The following is a 25,257-nucleotide window of genomic DNA, read 5'->3' on the forward strand; positions in this document are numbered from 1 at the left end:
GTGATGGAGGGAGTTAAGGATTCTAAGAACTCAGGCCTTACCTGGGGGATTAAGGGGGTTGGACCCTTGAGAAGAAAATGGGGGGGGGGGCGCATGCGTCCAGTAGTCACTAATGAGATTTGGATCTAATTGTCCTAAAGTGAGACCTGGGCTCTGGTATTTGTAAAAGGTGTCCAGGTGACTGTCACGTATAGTCAGAGCCACGACTGAGAACGAGGGGAGACACAGGAGCCAAGGCTGGGGGACAGGGCCTGGGCCGCCCCCAGCATCGCACCAAGCAAGGAGGCGGGTCACATGATGGGGTTTGCATTTCTGAAAGGTCACGCTGGCTTGGGGAGGGGACTGGGAAGGGGGAGGAGCTGCACTGTGGGCTTTTGGCCTTAGCCCCATCAAGTGATAATGGGAGGGGGAGTTGGAGAGCAGTGGAAGGATTCAAGAGAACCCAGAAGTTATCATCAGCAGGACTTGGCGATTGATTGGCTGTGAGAGGGAGGGGAAAGGAGAGGAGGCCCAGGTTTCTGGCTTGGATAGCTGGGTTGGTGCTATTTATTAAGGCTCGGGAAGAGTCGTCATAAGATACACTTTTGGACATGATTTTCAGGTTGCTTTTGGAATGTCCAAGTGGGGCCATCCAGTGGGCATTTGGAGGTGTGGGTCTAGAGCCCCCAAGTGGGACCAGGGCCAGGGTCCTTCCATACAGATGGTCGCTGGAGCCAGAGAGAGGCTGGGGATCCAGGAAGTGTGCAGAAAGGAAGAGACGCCTGCCTGGGCCAGGGTCCCAGGAAACTTGTGTGTTTGAGCAGTGGCTTAGACCTGGAAGTGGATCTTGAAGTCATTTTAGCAGATGGTAACCAATATCCACTACAACAACAACAACAATAATAGTAATAATAAGAGAAGCAGGGGTTCCGTTGTGGTCAGCAGGTCCAGATCCTGACATAGTATCCATGAGGATGTAGGTTTGATCCTTTGGGCACATGCTCTTAGTCATTCCTGGGTTAAGGACCTGGTGTTGACGCAAGCTGTGGCGTAGGTCACAGATGCGGCTCAGATCTGGCATTGCTGTGGCTGTGGCATAGTTGGATTCGACCCCTGGCCTGGCACCTTCCGTATGCTGCAGGTATGGCTGTAAAAAGAAGAAATAATAAGAGAAGTAGGATAGAATAGAAAGCATCACAATGTCTTGCAGGCAGGAAGGATAAATTCATGAAACTCTGGTTTTCTTTCTGTGAACCACAGTCAAGAAATTTGGCAGCTGCTGATTTAGGCCTTGGTTGTCTCAGCCCCAGAGATTCCCCCTTGGCCTCCCGCGGGGAAGGCTGCGCTGCCCGCCTCCAGGTGCCTCTGGGCCCAGAGTTGGCAGAGTTCCTAGAGATCCTCGGAAGGAAAGGTGCTGTGAGTGTGATCCATTTTTCCTCATCCTTACTTACGATGAACTGCACAACAGCACGTGTATTTGAGTTGGAATACTTTTAACATTAAAAAAATTTAAGGAGTCCCGTGATGGCTCAGTGATTAATGAACCCAACCAGCATCCATGAGGACGAGGGTTTGATCCCTGGCCTCGCTCAGTGGGTTAAGGACACAGCGTTGCCATGAGCTGTGGTGTAGGTTGCAGATGCAGCTCGGATCCCGCGTTGCTGTGGCTGTGGTGTTGGCCAGTGGCTACAGATCCAATCGGACCCCTAGCCTGGGAACCTACATATGCCATGGGTGCAGCTGTAGAAGACAAAAAGACAAAAAATTTAAATACTGCCAGTCCTTAATCTTTTTCATCCTTAACTGACCCACGGTATAGATACGTAAACTGGTATCTCTATGGTGGGATGTGTCTTTGTAATGCACTCTTTTAGAGTGTTCTGTACAGTGGAGCAGGAGGTCAACATTTCAGGTTATATTGAAAAGGATTGTCTCTTTCCAGACAGTAAATTATGGACATTTTCTCTCTTACTGAATGAAGGCAAAATTTTGGTTCTGCCACTGCAGAATATGGAAGCAGCCCTTGATCTCCCGTTTTGTTATATTTTTCCTGTGTGTATCATCAGCCTTCAAAGACTTGCTCTGTGTCCCACAGAATTATGAACACGAATTCTTATTGTACTTTTTCCAATTTTAATATTTGGCTTTTATGGGACTGACAGAATTCCCATGAACCATGTTTTGAATTTAAAGGACATGTTTGAGCCTTTTTCTTCTTAACTTGAAATAGCACCACCAAGCTAGACTCTGTAAAGATTGTTTGGTCCAGAGGTGTCATTGTCTTCATCTTGTCTGTCAGCATAAGTAGATGGTTAAGGTGCTAACTAGTCCAAAGAGCGCCCAGCGCAGGTCACAACAGCTTCCTGGATGCCAGCAGCACAGGTGTTCTGTGAATGGAGCCCTTCCTGCTATTCAGCTGCTCAGTTCCCCGAGGTTTCAGCAGAGCAGTGGAGCTCACAGGCCTTGGACCATGGTGGATCTCTGATCTCTAAAGTCAGAGTGTCTGTTTTCTCCTGAGTGAGAGGTCGTCATCAAGAGCCGACCCTTTCAGCTTGTGACCAGGATGAAGTGTAGGCAGCATGCTGGCCGGAGGGCCTGGTCCACAGTGGATGCTCTGTAAACAGTGACTGACACGTCCCCCCTAAGTACTTCGGATTCCTTTAAAAAGTACCGGCTTTTAGAAAAAAGAACAAAATAGTGCCATTTGCAGCAACATGGATGGACTTGGAGATGATCATACTAAGTGAAGTACGTCGGATAGAGAAAGACAAATACATATCACATAAATGTGGAATCTTTAAGAAGTTATACAAATGAACTTATTTACAAAACAGAAACAGACTCACAGATTTCGCAGTCAAGTCTATGGTTACCAAAGGGGAAGGGTTAGGAGTTTGGGATTAACGCATGTACACACTGCTCTGTATAAAGGATCCTCTACAGCCCAGGGAACGCTATTCAATATTCTTAATAACCTAAATGGGAAAAGAATCGATGTGTGTGTGTGTGTGTGTGTAAAACTGATTGACTTTGCTGTACACCTACAACTAACACAACATTGTGAATCCACTATACCCCAATTAAATTTTTTAAAAAACATATGGCTTGTAATGAGCTTCAAGAGAAAGTCGTCTTCGGCCGGAACCCCAGGGGTTTCAAAAGACACCTGCCCGCAGCCCCTCCTTTCTTGACTTTTTCTGGCTGCGGTCTCTGGCCACCCATTCCTGCCCAGCCCCATCTTTCCTGGGTGACTTAGAGGAGATATTTATGTCCGGAGCTGCCACTACCAGATGCCTTATAGTCCACCTTACATGATTCTCCTCGATTATTTTTCTCTTAGAAAAAAGTAATACAGATTCATTTCAAACCCATTTTTTTAAGTTGTCATTTATAAAGTTGAAAATAAGGTGTAAAGTAAAAGAATCCCATCCCAGTCACACTCTCCCCTATCAACAGTAGAGTGTGGGTAGAATACACATGTGTGTGTTACACAAAAGGAAAATGGGACTTTCCTTGGGGCTCACAGCGTAACTACACGCATTGCTTCTGCAGTGGCTGTGGCTCCATCCCTGGCTCGGAAGTTCCACGGGCCTCAGGTGCCGCCACTTGTTTAAAAAAAAAGGAAAATGGAGTCACCCTGTAAAATGTTGTGTAACATTTTTGGCTTCACCAAATCTCTGTTGGTTTCACTCGGGTTGAGGGCCTAGGTGGAGCCAGGTGGTCAGGCCCCCGATTCTCAGTAGTCAAGGAAATAACCGTGGTCTCAGCCGTCGTGGAGTTTAATAGTTTACCCTGTACCTACTTCCAAATGGCTAGAAAAAGGCCCATTTCACTCTTTGCAGACATGTGAAGATACGCAGTAATCTCATTGTCCCTCTGTGCCGTAATCACTTACCCGATGTTCACTGATCGATGTCTGAGTTGTCCCCAGTGTCTCACAGTGAAGTGATGTGACCGTGACTGTCCTTGTACTCGAGTCCTGGGTACTCGTCTGAACGTTTCTGTGGGATAAATGCCCATGAGTGGAATTGCCAGATTCCCTCTAAAAAGGTCCCCTATCAACAGCATATGAGAGTAACCGTAACCCTACGACTTGGTCAAAACAGGGCTTTATCAATCTTTGTTTTTTTGTTTTTGCTTTTGTTTTGCGTCTTTTTAGGGCCACCCTCGTAGCATATAGAGGTTCCCAGGCTAGGGGTTAAATTGGAGCTGTAGCCCCTGGCCCACGCCTCAGCCACACAGCAACGCCAGATCCAAGGCACGTCTGTGACCTACACCACAGCTCACAGCAACACCAGATCCTTAACCCACTGAGTGAGGCCAGGGATCAAACTTGGGTCCTCATGGGTGCTCGTCAAATTTGTTTCTCCTGAGCCACAATAGGAACTCCAGGCGTTATCAGTCTATAGTTTTTGCCAAATTAATAGAGAAAGAATTTCACATGATTTAATTTTCTTCACATTACTAATTAGGGAGATTAAGAGATGTAGACTATTCCTCTTGTGAGTTGCGTGTTCATGTCTGTGCCCATTTTCCATTGTTCATATCTGTCGTCTTCATGGACTTGTAAGACCTCTCCCCTGTACTTGGGACTTTAACACTTTGGCTTAATTATTCCCGGACTTTACTTGAAGGGGTGGCCTCCGACCTACCCACTTCATGGTGGCTGGGGTTACAGTCCATGTCTGATGCAGGACATTCGATCAGGTAGCCCTATTGTATTTATTATAAAATAAAATTTTCCGTGTCATAAGAACTTTGCAGGGAGAGAAAAATAGATAAGCTCTGAGTTGGGTAGTTCCAGCCGTGTCACATCTCTCTCTTCATGGATGTCCCATCACTTTCAGGATGAAGTAAAAACATCCAGATCCTTGTGTTTTATGCTTTGCCCATCCAGTGCCCATTCAGTCCAGCGCGTCGACTTATTCGCCACTGCCCGCTTTGTCTTTCTCCGCCATGGCACTGTGTGCAGTGCCCTTCCTCTTCTGTCTCCCCCAGCACGCCCGTGGCAGTGCTGCCCATCTGTTACTGACCAGCCCAAATCTTCTTGTCTTCATGAAGTCACCCGTAACCCTCCCAGTTTAAAATGAGCTCTTCCTCTCACCTCCTCAAACACTCATAATTTAGGCTCTGTCCAAAGCAAGTATCTGTGTTCTCTTGGTTTAGTCTGTCTGGTCGCACTGGAAATGTGGCCCTAGGGCATGTAGCTGGGGGGGGTGTTTAAAAGCAGTGGTAGCCCCTGCCATCTCCAGTGGTTCCGAGATGGGGAACCAAGGGGCCCAGTGCTTTCCCAGGCTACGGGAATCTGCACACCTTGGTGGGTAGGTAGCAAAGTATGTTTGGATGTATTGTTTCATTTTTTATTTTCTGTTTTATGGCCACACCTGTGGCATGTGGCAGTTCCCAGGCTAGGGGTCAAACTGGAGCTACAGCTGCCAGCCTACACCACAGCCACAGCAATGCAGGATCCGAGCTGTGTCTGCAGCCTACACCACAGCTTGTGGTGATGCCAGATCCTTAACCCACTGAGGGAGGCTAGGGGTTGAACCCACATCCTCATGTATACTAGTCAGGTTCTTAACCCACTGAGCCAAAATGGGACTTCCACATTTATGTTTTAACATAAAAATGAAGTCATCAAAGAAAATTGTTCCTTAATCCCTTTTAGGACTCTGCCCCCCCAACATCTCATAGCTGTTTATTCTCTATCTGTAGGCATTTCTTTAAGGGGTGCATTTGAGAAGCAGCATGACAGCCCATCTTGTTCATTTCCTGGTAGTTCTCTGCTCCCTTGGCCCTTCTTACTCGTCTCAAGCCCCTTTTGCCCTTTCTGCTTGGAAGCCCATTTTCCAGCCAGGATCCATGGCGTTCTGTCTTGGGACCACCCTGGCTTCACTTCCTCAGCATTGGCTAAGAAGAGCCCAGCCTCCCGCCCTGGCTGCGGGGGGCCCAGGCGGCTTGAGCCTGCCCACGCTCCAGGAGAGAGACCCGTGTCCTTAGAATGGCTGTGCTTGCATTCGCGTCCCGTGTTGGGCTGCAAACTCCAGGAGGAGAGCAACTCTATCTTTCATTTCTTTTCCTTTCTTTGGTCCCACAGAATCTCATATTTAGTAGTGGAACAATAAATATTTATTGAATGGATGAATGAGCCTGATACTATCTAAATAGATTGGAAAGAAGCCTAGTTGTCCTTTCAGTGAAAACACCATGTATCCTTGGGCCGCTTAATTATTTTCCACCCGTAAACTTCAGTTGAACAGGGTCCTCCAACACGAGGCCACACACGTGCGGGTGACCTTCTCCTAATCAAAGCATTTGGTTCACCCGGTTAAATGATTCTGCAGCCACGTCTTCACCTCCTTCCTTCTCAGTGGCATTTAGACTCTGTTGTGTTCTTGAATGGACTCCAAGGACTGTTTCAGGAATGCAGGTTCTGGCACATTCTCTTGGTTCCTCTTAATTTTGAGGGGGGGCAGGTTCCCACTTCGGACTGCGTCGGAGCAAAGGGCTCAGCTGGCAACCATGGCTCCCTTCTAGAAGCTAATGCTTTTCAGAGCATTCTTGTTAGAAGGGTCTGTTAGACTCTCAGCCTTGCACTGTCCCCTGTCAACATGGCTGTTGTCTTTGGGGACGGCTAATTGGGACCTTGATAGCATCTGCAAGTCAATATGGGTTTGGAAGGACGGTGCCGGCCCCCAGGCCTCTCCGAGCAAAGTCTGCTCCAGACCCTGGGCCTGTGGGCTCGCTCGCGGAGCGCTGTGCTGGAGGGGCTGCGGCCCTGGCCAGATGGCCCCTGCCTCCTCCTTCCTGTTCCCTCTCTTACTGCCGTCATTTGACAGGTCCTAGTTCAGCCTTTCCTGCAACAGGGCTCTGCCAACTTCTAGCATCCAAAAGGAGAGAGTTGCACCATTCAGGACAAATCCTGGTCGTCTTTGTGATTCTCATTAATAAACTCAACTTTTTTCTGTTTATCATGTCATTTCCTGAAAATGCAAGAAATTTTAAAAGATTTTTTTAATAGTTATATTCAGGAGTTCCTGCTGTGGCTCAGGGGTAACAAAACGGACTAGTATCCATGAGCATGCTGGTTCAATCCCTGGCCTTGCTCTGGGGGTTAAGGATCTGGTGTTGCTGAGAGCTCCAGCATAGGTTGCAGACGAGGCTCGGATCCTGCATTGCTGTAGCTGTGGTGTAGGCCAGCAGCTGTAGCTCTGATTTGACCCCTAGCCTGGGAACTTCCGTTTGCTGCACCTGCAGCCCTTAAAAAAAGAGAAGAAGGAAAAAAATGAAAAGTATATTCACAGAGATGTTCCGCCATCTCCACCATTTCCAGAACGTTTTCCCTATCCCAGACAGAAAAGCGTGTTTACTGTCACTTCTGCACACCTTCTCAGACGCTTCTCTCCTTCTAGTTTTCTCAGGGCCTGGTAGGGTCAGGCCACATGCTGCTCCCCCTCCTGCCTGGAAGCTGAGAATTTAAGTCCACCTTTTCCTAGCTGATAAAAAACAGTGTTCGAAATAACCTGTAGTACATTTGAAGATGACTATATCAATTCTATCAATAGCCACTTATTTCTCTGCAGAGCCACCCAACTTCTTTAACCTTTCCTTGTCCTTTCGTCTTTTTTGTTGACTTTTGCATGATTTTCTCGAGTTTCTCAACATCCTCTCGAAAGGGTATGAAACTGGCCATGATACTTTAATAACAGCCTACCCGTACCGGCTAGTGGAGGACTGTCCCTCGGTGCCCTGTCAGTCCTTCTGTCGAGGTGAGTGAGCAAGTGGCACCTGGGGGTGGAATGATGGAGGGTCAGGGAGCATGAGGAGGTGGAGTGACGCGGTTGTGACCACGGTGACTGCTGCTGCCATGGGCCAGGGAGTCCAGGAGGAGCAGGTGGACTCACTTTCCCAGCCTGGAAACAAGTGAAGTTGGAGCTCCTTTACGGTTGAGATGAGGGTTCTGAGCTCCCGACACGTCAGGTCAATAGGAAACCTGGTATCTCCTATCGTCAGTGAAGCGCAGGGCTGCCTCAGTCCAGAGGCCAGTTCCCATGGGTGGTAACAGCAGCTACTACTGCCCGGGAATAGTGGGGAATACCGCTGCATCGTCAGCTTCATGTTCCCCGTTTTCCCTGGTGCCTGCTGAATTTCTAAATTTTCTTTGTCAAAACTAGCCTCATGAGGAGTTCCAGTTGTGGCTCAGGGGGTGAAGACCTGACTAGTATCCATGAGGATTTGGGTTCAATCCCTGGCCCTGCTCAGTGGGTTAAGGATCTGGTGCCGCAGTGGAGGTTGCAGATGAGTCTCGGATGTGGTGTTCCTGTGGCTGTGGCATGGGCTGGCAGCTGTAGCTCCAATTAGACCCCTAGCCTGGGAACTTCCATATGCTGTGGGTGAGGCTTCCCCCCCAAAAAAGGAAAAAAAAGCTAGCCTCATGAAAGATGTTCAACATCACTTAATTATTAGAGAAATGCAAATCAAAACTACGAGGAGGTACCACCTCACACGGGTCAGAATAGCTGTCATTAAGTCTATAAATAACACATGCTAGAGAGGGTGTGGGGAGAAGGGAACCCTCCTACACCCTTGGTGGAAATATAAATTGGTACAACCACTATGGAAAACAGTATGGAGTTTCCGCAGAAAATAAAAATAGAACTACCATATGATCCAGCAATCCCACTCCTTGGCATCTATCCAGACAAAACTATAATTCAAAAAGATACATGCACCCTGATGTTCATTGCAGCATTATTTGCAATAGCCAAGACATGGCAGCAACCTAAATGTCCTCTGTCAGAGGAATGGATTAAGAAGATGTGGCACATTTATACAATGGACTATTACTCAGCCATAAAAAAGAACGAAATAATGCCATTCACAGCAACATGGATGCAAGTAGAGATTCTCATACTAAGTGAAGTAAATCAGAAAGAGAAAGACAGAGAACATATGATATCACTTATACGTGGAATCTAAAATGTGGCGCAGACGAACCTATCTACAGAACACAGAGAGACTCACAGACATGGAGAACAGACTTGTGTTGCCAAGGGGCGGGGGGAGTTTGGGGTTAGTAGATGCAAACTATTACATGTAGAATGGATAGGCGGGGAGGTCCTCCTGTACAGACAGGGAACTAGATCCAGTCTCTTTGCATAGACCATAATGGAAGATAATATAAGAAAAAGAATGTATCTGTATGAATGACTGGGTCACTTCGCTATACGCAGAAATTGGCACAACACTGTAAATCGACTTTAATAAAAAATAAACTAGCCTCATGTATCCCCACTTCCCTGCAACCTTCTAATTCTCTGACTGGTATTAGCATCCATTTAGTCCCCAGTGAGAAACCTTGAAGTTGCCTTTGATTCTCCTTCACATCCCAAGCTCCATCCCGCATCCAGTGAATCACCAAGTCTAACTGGTGAAACTTCTCTCTCCATCTTGGTCCCATCCCCCGTCCTGGTACACGTGACGCCTCCATCACGCATGTAGCCTCTAGCTGGTTTCCTCTCCCCACACCGCTTTCACCAGGGCTTTCCAGATTTGTTTTTCTACAGGACAGATCTAATTATTTACCATCTTTATGTTAAGAGAGATCATGAATTTTATTTTATCTTCATCTGCATCCATGGCCTATTGGAAGTGCCAGGGATTGAATCTGAGCCACAGCTGCAACCTACACCACAGCTGTGGCAATCCCAGTTCCTTAACCCAGTGCACCAGGCCCAGGATCAAACTCACGCCTCAGCAGCAACCTGAACCGCCACAGAAACAAGGCCGGATCCTTAACTCGATACATCACAGCAGGAAGTCTCTTGAGATCATGAATTTTAAATTACCCAGAGTAATAACCCTGTATTTCCAGGGCAGAGTTATTCTTCCTTAATCTGACACTCAAGGCTCTTAGTGGGATGACCTCACTCTATGTTTCAACCTCTTCACCTGCCACTTCTCTTTATAAGCCTTAAACTCCCAGGACACAGACCACTCTTAGGAAGCAGCCTGGGAGGTGGGGGTGGTACAGCAAGTGGCACAGTGAGCTTCTGCCTGGGGCCAGAAGAGTGATGTCTAGGGAGCCGTCCTCCCTGGCCCCAGGGGGCTGCAGCGAGGCAGCGTCCTCAGAGAGGAGCAGACTTGGAGCTGGATTCTGGAGACAGGGTTAAAAGCGGTGTAGGGTTAACAGGATGGGGAAAATCAGGACCATATTTCAGAACAACCAACCTCTATAAAGGGATTTGGTAAAAGATGCTGAGAGATTTGGGGAGAGGGGTACCTTTCATTTTTACGAGATGATCTTTGATTCTCTGGGGCCTGGGAGATGCTTGATAAATGTTTATTGAATAATATATTTCTTGTGTTTTCCACTCCGTCCCATTGATATATTGTTTGTTTATACCAGTTCTACTGGACTTCATTCTGGTTTTAACATGACACTTCTTTCATTTACTTAAGAAAGGTGTCTGGAATGCCTGCTGTCTGTCAACACTAGTTCATTTTTAGGGCAAAGATATGGTGACTGTTCTCTGTGGGTCTTTGTGAAAAGACAGCATGTCGAAATGGACATGACCAAGTTATGTTCATCATCTCACTGTGTATTTGGGCATGACCATCTTTTTTTCTTTTATTAACCCAAACCGTGAAGAATCATGTATGGTGTGATGTTAACTTTCTCTGCTGGTCAAGTTCAAGGAGACCCTGTATGGTGACTTCTGTGTCTTAAGACTCTGCCTGTATTATGGAAATTCTTTATGTAAAGGCAAGTGATCTAGTAGAGTCTTACTGTTTAGCAAAGGATGGAATCCAGCTTTCAGTCTTTCATAGATCCTGTCTATGAAGTATAGTTAGTAAATGCTCAAAACAATTTCAGTAAAGGCTGTTTTAACTATAAGGCAGCCACACAGCATGGATCCATGTTAGTAAGATTTGTTTTTTTCTCAAAAGATCCAGCCCCTTGGAGTTGAATGTAAGTAAAGGCATCGTTAAGTTTGGAAAGGAATCGGGAGAGTGCACAGGTTTCCTTGTGAAACTGTGCTTCTTTAGAGAGCTTTCTTCTCCTGGCATTTAAATGGAGAAGACATTGACTGATTAGAACTGGAAAGACAGAGATGTCAACTCGCACTTCAAACTCATTCTCTTAATACTTCTCAACTTTTTCTTCTTCTTTTTTGGCTGTCCCGCCGCATATGTAGTTCCCCGGCCAGGGATCAGATCTGAGCCACAGTTGTGACCTATGCCGCAGCTGTGGGAACGCCAGATCCTTTGACCCACTGTGCCGGGCCAGGGATCAAACCTGCATCCTGACCTGCAGAGACACTGCCGATCCTGTTGTACCATAGCGAGAATTCCGATTTTTTTTTTTTTTTAATTCAGAGAACTTGGGCTCCTCTATGACAGTCAGAATAAGCCCACTCTTTCTGAGAAGGACACATGTGACTTTTAGAGGCATTTAGATGCCCTGTGGACGTCTTGGTAATGGAATAACCTGCATCCTACACTGCTCTGTGTCACCTTGGGGTTATGCCAAGAAAGGTCTGGTTCAGAATTCATTTTACATTTCAGGAAGCTAAAGTTTAGAATAGCAGGTGGCTTGTCTGGTCTCAAGTAACAAGTCAGAACAGTTGGGAAGCGAGCCCAGGTCTGGGGAGCACCAGCCTGGCCTGTCCCCTGACCCACACCAGCATCTGGAGTCTGAGCTTCTGCCGCTCTCCTGCTTGCCTGCCACTCAAGCCCCCTCCAGCCCAGGGGATTGCGGGCCACTCAGCTTTTTCTGTCGTCCCCACTTTTAGTTAAGTCTCATCCCTGACTCTCCGCTCCATCTGTCCCAAATGCACGTGGAAACCTTCCCCTCTCTCTACAGAGCCCCTCATTGCCTGCATGTATGATCTGGGTCCAGGACCTCTACTCCCAGGCCACACGGGTCAGGGCTAAAAGAAGGACAGTTCAATTCCCCAGAGACTCTTCATACGCGTACCATTGTCCTCTGGGCACACCCAGCCTGTCTCCTCTGAGAAGCTCCCCCAGCTGGCCCATTTTCAACCTTCCCCACACCTATGGGCTTTCTGTGGCCATTCCTGCCCTTTGCTGCTTCCTCCTGGGTCCGCGGTCCTATTTGTTGTTGTCGCTTGGTTTTGGTTTTGGTTTTGGTTTTGGAAGTGTTTCTGAAGGCTGCCAGGGCGGCCCACGGCCAGAGTCTCCCTTCATGCCTGCACCTTCTTTCCTCCACCTAGGGTCCTGGTCTACCCTGAAAATACAACACGTGCAGAATTCACATTGTAGTTTCAGTCTCATAATTTTCAGAGCTCCAAGTTCTAGGACCATAAAACTACAGTCATGACAAAGCAGATTTGCCCTTAGAGAGTTCCAGGATTCGCATGACTTTTTTTTTTTTTTTTTTTTTTTTTTCCTCCTCCCTAAAGAGAGCACTTCATCATAGAATTCAATCTCTGGAGCAGAGCTGGGACCTTTGAAAAGAGAGTGTCCCTTTTGCTCTGATGTGTCAGGGTTCATGTGGAGAATAAGCTGGCACTGACCCAAGAGCCAGGCAGTGTGCCCGCCTCCGCCTGGCTTGGCTGGTGCAGCTCTCGCCAGGGAGCTGGGAGGGAGGGGGGCGGCCGCCCCCGGCAGTGCCAACTCCGATCAGTGTGCTGCAGCCTGGGATGCACGTGCGACTCCCCTGATCTAGAAGATCAAGGATAAAAACCCTGCAGGGAGGAAGCTGCTTCTTGCCCAAACTGTGCTGTTAACCTAGCAGGGAAAGGATACGTTTGGATGCTGACTCTAAGACCAGCAGCAATGGCTGGTAGATTTATCTTTCAGAATTCCTCTGGGGCCTCTTCCAGACACACCCTGTTCCCCAGACATCTAGAGAAAGTTGTAAATTTTGCTGGCTCTGCATTACTTCAATTGTGCTTGGTCATTCATTCTCACAGAAACCTGGAACATGATTTACTGTTTCTATATTTTCATGTTCACAGGTGTTTGAAGTGAAAAGAGTTTTGTCACAAATGAAAATATTTCTCCTCTCAGGCATATGCCCACATAGAGCAGTACTGTAAACCTAGAAATCTGTGTTACTTCTGCATTGGCTCGTGGTAAATATTAAAGACAATCTTTTACTATCATTTAAAAACTGCAAGATACTTATTTCAAAACAGTGTACAAAAGTTCCCTTACATTCAGTAATGCATTCACACATTAATTAGATAAATGTCTAATTAGACCACGCAGAATACCTACATTCATTGTACAGTTATGGATGCTACAGAGAAATCTGGCTAATATGATGCTAGGTGCATTAAAACATCCTTGTATTAAATGTGCCAGATTTATTTGCTAGAACTGTGTTTTTTTTCTGAATAGATAATGTACCATGGGCCTTTTCCTTTTCTCATAGCTAAAATTTCAAGCATTTAGTAGAGTGACTGTATGAATATATACGCTATCATGAGGCTTTTATTTTAATACCCAGATGAGAGGGGAAAAAAATCTACTTAATTTTTTAAAGATATTGGCTGATGACAATTTAAGAAGACAGTATTTTGAAATAGCTCCTAATAGATCTCAGCATCCTCTAATGTTATTATTTATAGAAAATATTTTGTATCTGTACAGTTTTAGAGTCCTCTTTAAGTAATAGTTATTCCATACCCTCAGTGCAATACAGATACCTTGCTTCAAAAAATAATAATAATCCTCTGAGGGAAGGAGAATCTTAAAAGAGCAGCTTGCATCTGGAATCACTAATTTTTCCCCATTTCCAAAGGAGGAAGAAGGGGTGGATTGCTGGGGGGTTTTTTTGTTTTTTTTGTTTTTTTGTGTTTTTTTGGTAGTGGATTATTTTTTCTTTGCTAATTTACAGTGATATCTCTGGCCCTGTTTCCATTAGGAGATGAAAGCATGGAAATTAAAAAACAAATTACAGGAATGAGAAGATTACTGAACGACAGTGCTGGCAGGATATATCAGCGTGTGGGCAAGGAGGGGGAGAAGTTAAAAGAAGAACCCCAGGACTTGGATTCAATCTGGCCTCAGCGCCTGAACTCCGCAGAGACCCCGCAGAACCTCCACCCGACGTCCCGGGGCGCGTGGAATGAGTTACCACCCCAAAGCGGGCAGTTCTCGGGCCAGTATGGCACCCGCTCCAGAACCTTCCAGAGTCAGCCCCACACCACCGCCGGGAGCGCCAACGGTATGGCCGGCAGCAGACCCTCAGAAGGCTCTCGGGGCGGTTGTCCCAGTGTGTTTTCTGCTAAATATTCAGCATGTTCCCTGAGTTCAGAGTACGAAACCCTCCCTGAATCACCTGCCTTAGCTGAGATACTTTGAAAGACAGGAAAGAAGAGTCTAAAAAAGCCAGAATGGAGAAGCAGGAAGAACCAGAGCATCTCCGTTAGAAGGGACGGTTTCTTGGTAGAGATTTTAGCCCTCTGAGAAGTTAAGGCCATCATTTGCTGGTAATACTGGTATTATTGTCACAAAAGACTGAACGTCATGGCATAAGGCTCCCCTTTGTCTCGAAAAGGGGCTGCCTGGTCACGTGATGTGTTACTAATCCATCCCCTTGCTTAGCCCTGCGCTTTTCTTCATTACGGGAAGCGTCAGGAGGAGCGATGACCCAGCCCCAAGTGACAGCGTCACTTTAACCTCACATTCAAGACACTGAACCAGATGAAGCACAGTTTATAACTTGCTTCACTCGGGTTGAAAATTATTCCCTTAAAGTAAAAGGTCCTTCATTTAAATTCCTAATCATTCAGAAAAAAGAATCAAGTGGCAAAAAAAATTTTTTTTTCAAAGAGTAAGGAAAAACTTGATGTCTCTGTTCACGTTCTTTTTCCCTCCAGTGACATTGGATGTTACTTGTTCTATAAATTATGTGCAGATGTGCAGATCTGTAGTTTTCACAAAGAGTCCAAGAAGAAAGGAAGAATGCATTTTCAGTCTCCTTGAAAAGTTATGGATTTTTTTTCCCCATCCTTCAAGAAAAAGAGAACTGTTGTGATTTTATTTTTTTAAACACAGTTTGCAGTAAGCAATTCAGAGGTATGAAAAGCCATCCTGAGCCATTGCAGATGAGACAGGGCCGGACCCCAAGAGACATATGGGTGTCTTCTCTTAATATTACATAAGCCAGTATCAGATTCACAGGCTGGCATGCTTCCAGGTTAGAAGGAGATGGCTCTTTAAAGACTCCTCCATAAAAATAAAAAGGCAGTTCCTTTAAAATTAGAAAATGATTTATAACAAGCTGAAAAGGGTTGGTTTTGCCCTTTAAAAATGATAAAGATAGACTTAGGATAGGGACTAGGAATATTCTATAAGGCCCTCCTAACTCTTCTGCCACAGAAGAGATGACTAGAGAAATAAAGATACCCTCAGGTAGGTATGAAGTTAGAAAGCTCCATATCAGTAAGGGTTGGGGACCCATGTTCTGTTTCCAGTACACAACGAGGATGCTGGGCATACTTTGGAAAATATCATTAAGGATAAAAGTTGCAGACCTAAATTCCCCCGTATTTGTTTAAAATATAAAATAGATCTTTTTTGTGGATTGCTTACCTACTTTTCAATTGCAATAAGTTAGGTATAACTATGACAACCTTGGTATATCATTGGAATTATTTGCAGTTTTAAACTTGTGACATCTCAGGTTGCCACAACTTTGAATGTAAGTAATTGTGCTACTCCAGACATTATCTTTGAGGACTTCATGATTTGGCTCTGGTGAATATTTCAATAATACCCACAAATTATGCAGGTTGCATTTATTCCATCACATTTGATGGATAGTAAAAGATATAACTGGACCAAAACCTTAGAACTAACGTCTCCCACCTATGACAGTGCTCGCAGTCTCTTACCCTGGACCACTTGAAAGTAACAGAGTTGGATACTGAGGCTAGAGGAACTGCACCGAAAGAAGGATTTTCCAAATGTCCCATTTTCATCCAGGGATAATAGGAAGCTATTTGTTTACATATAAGGGAAAGAGAATAGAATAGCTTTATGAAGGAAAAGCTATATTCAATTTAAACAGTGAAGAAGAGACTAGAGTAAAACTGCAGAAATCAAATGGAAAAAAAAGATGTAGAATGATCTCCTTTATTAAGCTGGAGAAAAATCCCACACACCAGCACCCTCTGACCCATCAAGTTCACAAGTATCATTCCGGACGCTGCCTGCTGCCCCCGCTCTGGCCCACCCAAACACACTGCACCCAGAGAGTATCCTGCAAGTTTAATGTGTTGACAGTTCTTAATTTTTGAAATACTGTGATTAATGCTAAAACTATTTTTTTTTTTTATAGTTAGACACATTTAACTCTTAGAACTCTCAGGGCATACACAGCTAGCCGGGTTTTTGGTGGCTTCTGTTTTTGGCAAGGCGGTTCTCAGAGCTCGTTTTCTGTGCAGTAGCATGAGTGTGTCTCGAGTGCATTTTTATGCATTGTGATCTGAGATGAACTGCTGTGACCGGGGGTTTCGGGGGTAGGGGGAGCGGGGAGGCCTGCCGGGACCACGAATTGTGGGTACATGTTCACCCAGCCCCATCCCTGGCGATGCAGCACACACCTCACTGACAGGAGAGAAGCCTGGATGATTAGGTAAAGTCAGACCCCCCGCCCCCTCGAATTCAGGTTGTGAAAATTCCTGGGTACGTTTTCCTCAGGCCAGGTTTCATAATAACTGCACATGCTTCAGAATCCTGTCAGGGTACCTTCCCCCTTTGTGGTTTTTTTTTTTTTTTTTCTTTTTTTCTTTCTTTCCTTTTTGTGCTTTTGCTATTGCTTGGCATCTGTCATTCTTTTCTTTCATGCTCAGGAGAACTTCCAGTGGTGAACTCGTCAGTTGGCTCCAACTGCTGCACTTGTAGCTGCCAGTCAACGCTGCAGGCCATCCTCCAAGAGCTCAGGACCATGCGGAAGCTGATGCAGGCGCAGGCAGGTAGGAACAGCAGGCCTGCGGGGGAGCCCTCTGGGTTTTCCTGCATCCGTGACACCTTCAGTCAGGATGTTTCTTGTGTTTTTTGTTTGCATTGTTTTGTTTTGTTGCTTTTTAAGGCTGTACCTGTGGCATATGGAAGTTCCCAGGCTAGGGGTCGAATCGGAGCTGCAGCTGCCAGCCTACACCACAGCCACAGCCACAGCCACGTGGGATCCGAGCCACAGTCTGCGACCTACACCACAGCTCACGGCACCGCCAGATCCCTGACCGAGGTCAGGGATGGAACCCACATCCTCATGGCTACTAGCTGGATTCATTTCCTCTGCCCCACAATGTGCCCTGGTTACTTTCCGCTTCCCACCTTGCTGTCTTGCTGCGCCTTCTCGTGTATCTGTGTCCTGCGCTTTTTCTACAACCCATTCCCCCCAGCAAGTCTAACAAAATGTTTTATTGTGGATACTACTCAGTACTTCCGTCCATGCGTCCCGGGTACTTCACCCCTGACACGCAGTACTTTACAGATGTCAGCTAATTAAACTTTGAAACCTTTATACCCGAAGGTGGGCAGAGGCTGTCAGCTCATCTTCTTAATAAGGATCAACAAGGGGGTTCGCATCAGGAATGGGGGTGAACAGGACACCTGCTCCCTCCTGAGGAGCTCAGTTTGGGGTTGTGTGCATCTCCACAACCCAAGTCCCCCCCTCAAGGCTCTGTGTGACAGTCGGGGAGCCACACACTTTGGGACACTCCCTTAGGAAGCATAGGCTCCACTGGTGAATATTCTAGAGCGTCAGCTGATAAGAATTGTGGGCCCTCAGGCTCCGCTCGTGGCTTTTCTCCCTAATATTCAGGGCAGAGAAGCTCAGAGACACCTCCTATTTCGTCTTTTTTATTTGTGTGCCACTTTTGCCTCACTCCTGTTAGGCAAGTTGAAGAGCAGAAGAGCCGTGAGCTTGCAGCTTGGGGTCAGAGTCCCCGCTTCTCCTGTCTTAGCTCGTGTGACTTTGCTGAACCTCAGACGTGTCATCTGTACCTGGAGTATTAATATCTAACTCACAGAGTTGTTTTGGAAATAGGAGGAGAGGGTAAATGGAAATGAACTCAGTAAAGTAGGATCCAAGCCTCGGCTGTTTCGTCAGTGTTGTTGTCGAGAGCTGGAGCGCGGCATAGGGGTCTGGACGTCTGGGTCTCTGTTACAGTGGCTGTGTTCGCCAGTCTCCACAACTGAGGGGCAGAAAGAACTTTCTTGTCACAGGTACAGAAATTAATATGTCATTTTATTGAGCCTTCCCCCTCGTTAGGGAAAAACTCCTCCTTGAGCAGGCAAGTGGCACAGTCACACTTGACTGCGTCCTCTCTTTCTCTATAGAGGTTTTCAGAACGGTCAGCGTTCAGAAATCGTACTTGGTGCGGTTTAGTGAACTCTAGTAAAATTTTGATATTCGGTGATGTGGTCCGACGTAAAAAGTTTAACACATAAACCTATCAGTCACCCAAGATCACATGAAAGTAAAATGGGCGAAAGGCTTTCCGAAGAGCAGCATCTCATTCTGTGTGCTGGATTTGGTCTTATCCAAGGGGAGGAAAAAAAACCACACATTTTGGTCCAGCCAGTAAGCATTTAACTCACCTTGTACCACCAGGATAATCTGTGTTCTTATTAACCTGGCAAAGGTTAACCTCTCCTAAATAAGGAGCTCAGAACGAAAGGTTACTGCATTCTGTACAGATTCTTCCCTCAGAGGAAGAATTTGTTAGCACTTAAGAAACTATGCATATGAAACGGTAATGATTTATTTTGTTACCTAAGCTCCTTACAACTGAAATGGCAAACTACAAATTGCAACCATTTAAATCCTTGACTGAAGCCTTTTTAGAATCTATTAAGTAAATGCCACTATGTCCCCCTGTTTTCTTTTCTGAACCTTTGCAGATTAGGGCAGTAAACGACACCGAAGCTGTAGGAGAGCTGAAAGGATCAACCGAATAAATTACTTTCCTTTAATTTTCTTCAACTTAAGAAATTTGTATATTGAATGGGTAGATTTACTTAAGGTTTATTGCCTGTAAAATGTAGATTTAAATTCTATTTAGAAAGTTTCACCTTTACTTTAGGGAAGAAGGCAGGGAATAAGATCAAGCGATAAGACCTGGATGCAAAAGACTGTGGCTCTGTCCAGACTTGCAGCAGGAGGAGAAAACTCAGGCAGCCTGCATGTTCTTTAAAAACATTTTTGCTTTTCATTTTGAAAAGTGAGACTTGAGTCTGAGACCACTGATAATTTTTTTTTCTTCTTCTTTTTGCAGTGGCGATGTAGCCTCAGGTGAGAATTCAGAGAGAATGAAGTTTCAGTCTGACTCGAGTGTTAGAATCACCTGAGGAGCTTTTAAAAAATCTTGATGCCCAGGCATCACCCCTGGAAATTCCAATTCAAATTAGTCTGGGGTGAGGTGGAGGCACTGGCCTGTTTCTTTCTGTTTCTTTTTTTTCTTTTTCAAGCTCCAGGGTGATTCTAATAGCCGAGGTCAAGAACTGGTGAGCCTGACCACTTACGATGCAGGTGGTTAGAAACTTTCCAGTGCTCATTTGTAGTGCAAGTAGTTTGTTTCTAATACTTATTTATACATCTCTATCCAGTCTGGAGATGCACATATCAAGTTCAGTGTGTGAATATGCTTTTATTTGCAACCTGATAGGAAATGATCCGTATTATGTGCATTTAAACATCTTCAGTTTCTCATTTGGCTTATATGTAGAAGTGTATTTCTGTAAAGAGCAACTAGATCCTTTGATCATATGTAGTAAGCCCTGTCAGCACAAGAGGATTTAAGTAACGATGCCTATTTTCTTATTAAACTTTCCATCAGAGTATTTTGAAATGGTTAACAAACAATACTTCCCGAAGGGCACCTATGAAAACAGTAAATGCCACCCTTGGTTTCCTTAAGTACTTATTCCATATTAGCACTTAGTTCCCTTTTTTTTCTTTTTCTTTTTTCTTATTTTTGGCTTTTTAGGGCCACACCTGAGGCATATGGAGGTTCCCAGGCTAAGGGTCGAATTGGAGCTGTAGCCGCTGGCCTACGTCACAGCCACAGCAACACCAGATCCAAGCCTCATCTGCGACCTTGACCACAGCTCCTGGCAATGCTGGATCCTTAACCCACTGAGAGAGACCAGGGATCGAACCTGCGTCCTCATGGATGCTAGTCGGATTTGTTTCCACTGAACCACAACGGAATTCCTGTAATCGGCTTCTTAACCCATTGGGCCGCAGCACTCTGCTCTTGATCTTTGTTGGCTTTGGATTTCAGACTTTCTAGATCTTAGTGATTGGCTTTCCCTGTACAGAATTATGTTCTCCTGTTTTTAGCTGCATCAAACCAGAGCAGCCTGGTCAGAATCCATTGGTATAGTGTGTGGAGGTAGCTATGTGGGACCATAGTGGGTTGTGAGGCAGGATTAAGAGAACCTGGAATTGATGGCAGGCTTGATCCGCGTGCTCACAGGCACATGCTCTTAGTCATTCCTGAATGATCCTTTTGATCCGCCTGGCCCAGATGATCTTGTTCCATCTTTGTCAACTTTGGTACCTGTAGGTTGCTGGATCCTAATCATTTCAACCTCAAATGACGACTGGAATGTTGCTGGGATTGGCTTGCCAGGAAGCATGGACATCTACCCCTCTGTTTAAGGTCCAGAGTTCTCAGTTGTATAAAAACCTCCTGTGAGGAGTTTTCCCATTGTGGCTCAGCAGGTTAAGAATCTGACTGGTATCCATGAGGATGTGGGTTCAATCCCTGGCCTCAATCAGTGTGTTAAGGATCTGGTGTGGCTGTGGCTGTGGCTGTGGCATAGGCTGGCAGCTGCAGCTCTCATTCGACCCCTAGCCTGGGAACTTCCACATGCCACAGGTGCGGCTGTAAAAAGAAAAAAAAAAAGAAAAGCCATGTGATGCCTAAGATCATGCTTCAGTGTTTTCTCATAGCTCATAATCCTTCCCTTCCATTGAACCCAGCGTGATGACCCACCCGCGTTTGGAGCAGCGTTTTCTCTACAGCACTAAGGCTGCACTCAGTCACCTTCAGGCGGAGCGTGAGCTTTAGCTCAGCGTGCCCTGTCCCTGCATGCACCCCTCTCAGCCTCAGTCCATGGGTCACAGAGAGACAGGTGGGGTGTTCTGCGCAGTTAGACACACGTGCCTGTACCATGTTTTTGTTTGTTGTTCACAGTTGGAACGCAAAACAGACAACAACCCCCCATTTCCCTTATCTGCTCCCAGCGAACTGCTGTCTCACGCAAGAGAAATAAAAAGAAAAAAGTGCCCCCAAAGCCTGTGGAACCTATCACTGTGAAACAGAAGCCCAGCATGTTAGAGGCAGAGAAGAAGACGGCGGGGGCCCCAGAGAATCCAGGGCTCCCCGCGGCCGAGCACACCTCCCCGGGGGAGAACCACATCCTCGGGTTCGGCATCGTGCTGGAGTCACCGGCCTCCGATGTAAGTTGATGTTTTCTGGCTGCTGATGCTAACGTCGCGTAACTTGCAGGAATTGTACAGTAAGAATACACTTTGCCCTTAACTAGTTCTGCCCAAGAAAACCAGAGCAACTTGCAGAATACAAGAGGCAAGAGGAAAGGAAAACAATTTCATGGCCCAGAATTTTCTCCTCTGAAAATCTTTTTTTTTTTTTTTTTGGTCTTTTTGCCTTTTCTAAGGGCAGCTCCCGAGGCATATGGAGGTACCCAGGCTAGGGGTCTAATCAGAGCTGTAGCCGGTGGCCTACACCAGAGCCACAGCCACGCAGGATCCGAGTCGTGTCTGTAATCAACACCACAGCTCACGGCAACGCCGGATCCTTAACCCACTGAGCAAGGCCAGGGACCAAACCCGCAACCTCATGATTCCTAGTTGGATTCGTTAACCACTGTGCCACGACGGGAACTCCTCCTCTGAAAATCTTAGGCTTTATTTACTTAAACGTGTTTCCACTCTTTTTTTTCTCTGAAAGAAGAGTGGTAAATATTCTGCTCACTAATTTCCTTAACATTTTTAATTTTGAAGTGGCCGTTTTCAATTTCCTCAGTGTCGAGAGCTAAAAGAACATAATTAAATTCTTTGTGTATGGGCATAAATGAACAGAACCCTACAGATAAGGTCACACCTTTCTAGAAACACAAACTAATAATAATAAAAAAAGGAGCAGCAGTGCTAATTCTGTTTTATATGTGCAAGTGACACTGTTAATTAGGCTGCAGTGCCATGCCATTTCTTCTGTGTAATGATAGGTTAACTCTGCAAAGGTTTTTCTACTTTAATACCATAGCTAGGAGGTCATCACAGCCCAAGGTGGTGGATGACATCTGAGACATCCATCTGACTTACATTTTATTGTCATGGAGCCATAAACTACCTTCTTCAGTTTTGTGCTATATTTGCAATGGTGTACCCTACTTAAAACATCTGGATCTAAGTACATGGATGCTGTGAACCCCAACTTGTTGGGAGAGTTCCTAAAATAAACAGGAATGAGTGATCTATTATTACCAGACAGCACAGGGTGAAAATCCCGCTGAGTACTCCCACAGGCCTGTATAGGATGGGAGTTTGGGCCTACCTCTTAAACTTTAAATAAGAAATAAATTACTATTTTAAAAAGTGTTCCCTTTCAAGTTGCAGAAAGATGTTTTGCTAGCATGGGCCTTTAATAGAGGGGAGCAACAAAAATAATCATCTTGTGACGCTGTCAGACTAGGAAATCATTCGAACTTTTATCCAGTCACTGTGTGAAGGAGTTTTTGTTTTGGGGGGGTTTTTTGTTTTTTTTCTTTTTAAGGCAGCGCCTGCAGCATATGAAAGTTCTCAGGCTAGGGGTTGAATCGGAGCTGCAGTTGCTGGCCTACACCACAGCCATGGCAACACCAGATCTGAGCAGCATCTGCAGCCTACGCTGCAACTCACAGCAATGCCAAATCCTTAACACCCTGAGCAAAGCCAGGGATCAAACCCTCATCCTCATGGATACTAGTTGTCTTCTTAATTCACTGAGCCACAGTGGGAACTCCTTTTGTTTGTTTTTATTTATGAACACATGCACAATTGTTAAGAAGTTCTTTTAGACTAAAAACTTAGTTTTAAAGGGAGTTCCCATTGTGGCACAGGGGGTTAAAAACCCAACATAGTATCAGTGAGGATGCAGGTTCAATCCCTGGCCTCGCTCAGTGGGTTAAGGATCCGGTGTTGCCGTAGCTGTGGCTGACAGCTGCAGCTCCAATTTGACCCCTAGCCTGGGAACTTCCGTATGCTGCAGGTGCAGCTGTAAAAAGAAAAAAAAAAAAAAAAAAACTTAGTTTTAAAAAGCCGTTAACAATGATAACATTCCACCCTGGACCAGGCAGCTCCTTTGCTCACAGCCTATTGTTATTGCAGCTTAGGCCCTGGTTTCAAAACCCACATCCATCACGCATTTGGAGGCAGAGGTAAATTATTCCACCACACAAGGTACATTCATTCTAAAGCAGTTTTCATAATACTTTCATTTTTTTTGAATTTTTTAGGCCTTCTTTTCTGATAGACATTAAGATATCAGAAGCGATCACTTGAGTTGTGAAAATCAGCTCCCGAATGGGTTGATCTAATGGGAATAACTGAACTTCTTCCTTTTTAAAATTTTTAAGCTCTAAACATACTTCAGAGATAAATTAAGAAAGATCTGATAAAGGCCTTATCTACATTAGTGAAATAGAATTTTTCTTATCTTTACCAATATCAGCATTATACTTTATATACCCCAGAAATAACTTGCTTGTTCTTCATGATGATTTTTGCTAACGAGAGCTATTAAATTTAATGAAACGCATTCAGAATTGTCCATGAACACTCAGGTGTTATCACTGAAAAACAACATGCTTCTAAAGAAAAGCAGAAACATATGTAGATAGTATCTTTACATTATCCAGCCGATAGGCCATTCGAGTCATCTATTCAACAGAAACAAACTACTCTTAGAGAACCACCAGTGACTCCCATTGTTAGAAATTTTGTGCACGGATAGTCTTGCTGGCATTCATGAGGCTGGCCTGTGCAGTTCCAAGGTCGGGGACTGGTACCCTTAGGTGATGGGACCATCAGTGCTAAGGCTTCTAAATTTAGGTGCCCTTCTAGTCTTGTGTTATTTCTTAGCCGTGAGCCTTTTAAACTTTGGTGGAAGCCCAGAGGAGAAAACAGAACATGTAATAATCTGTAGGGATGACTCTATAAAGCAGATTGGAAAAATGTAATATAACTGGATTAGATATAAATAGGTGGGGATTGTATATCTGAAGATGGGCTCTAAAAGCTACCCAGTGTGGGGAAGATGAAGGGCAAAGTTGTAGGGTTGGGCATGTGGTCCCCTGTTGCTAGAACAGCTGTGATATCAGGCCATACTGATAGCAGATGATGATATAAAAGCGGGATGGAGCCGCTAGCGACAGCCCGAGTATGTCACGCCAAGGCCCTTGGCCTTTTTATCTTGTGGGCACTAGGGAGCCATTGCAAGTTTTACATAGAGGAGAAATCATACCCGTTCTTAGGATGGAATGCAGGACGGCATCATGGATGATTAATGGATGTAGAGAAGATACCAGAGGCAGAGAGACCAGGAGGAAGATAATTCCAGGCAGCCAGGCAAGAGGTTGGAGGGTCTGTCCACGAGCAGTGCGCTGGAGGGGACCGAGAGATGAGAGGCATCCGGGAGGTGCCCACACAGAGGACTCGGTGACTCAGGAGAAAATAAGCCCCACGTTTCTACCTTGGGAAACTAGGTTGGTCACTAGACGGTACAGGCTTCCTGAACGGAGACAGAGACTGCTAGAGCAGAAGCAGGCCTTCAGTTCTGGATGGGAAGTAAAAGTGAGTTGAGCGTCCTCAAGAGGTCCCTTAGACCTCTGGAGCACAGGAGAAAGATGAGAGCTGGAAGCAACGAAAAAAGGACACATAAAGCCTGCACTTTATTGCTTTTTCAGTGTAAAAAAAAATTACTGCCATTTTTTTAAAGTTCATGATGTGCCATCCTTTTTATTATGCTCTGACTTTTAGAGTCACCCAAATACCAAGTTGCATAACTGCGCACAAGCTTGAACAGAAGGGGTGTAGGTCACTGCAGGTGGACCCCCATCTTCTGACCACAATGGCCATGCCCACTCCGTGCAGCCAAACAGTGAGCCCTGACCCACGTCCACCGCAGTGGCAGCACCCAGAGTGTTGTCAACACTGTGACCTTGAGTACACGGGAAGGTCCTGCCGCGGTGCCCGGCACATGAAAGGTACTCAGTAAAATGTCAAAA

General features: G+C 45.6%; 1 protein-coding gene across 12 annotated transcripts in view; it reads left to right on the plus strand.

The window, feature by feature from the left end:
* BEND7 (BEN domain containing 7) overlaps positions 1–25,257 on the plus strand; it is an 86,490-nt gene that overhangs the window by 14,554 nt on the left and 46,679 nt on the right. For all 12 annotated transcript variants that reach the window (XM_021064847.1, XM_021064855.1, XM_021064857.1 and 9 more), the window contains 3 exons: positions 13,874–14,176; positions 16,809–16,931; positions 21,165–21,430. In XM_021064847.1, coding sequence (XP_020920506.1) covers positions 13,874–14,176; positions 16,809–16,931; positions 21,165–21,430 — 692 coding nt within the window. The remainder of the gene's footprint in view (positions 1–13,873; positions 14,177–16,808; positions 16,932–21,164; positions 21,431–25,257) is intronic.

This window comes from Sus scrofa, chromosome 10 (genome assembly GCF_000003025.6).
Source record: "Sus scrofa isolate TJ Tabasco breed Duroc chromosome 10, Sscrofa11.1, whole genome shotgun sequence".
Lineage (NCBI taxonomy): Eukaryota > Metazoa > Chordata > Mammalia > Artiodactyla > Suidae > Sus > Sus scrofa.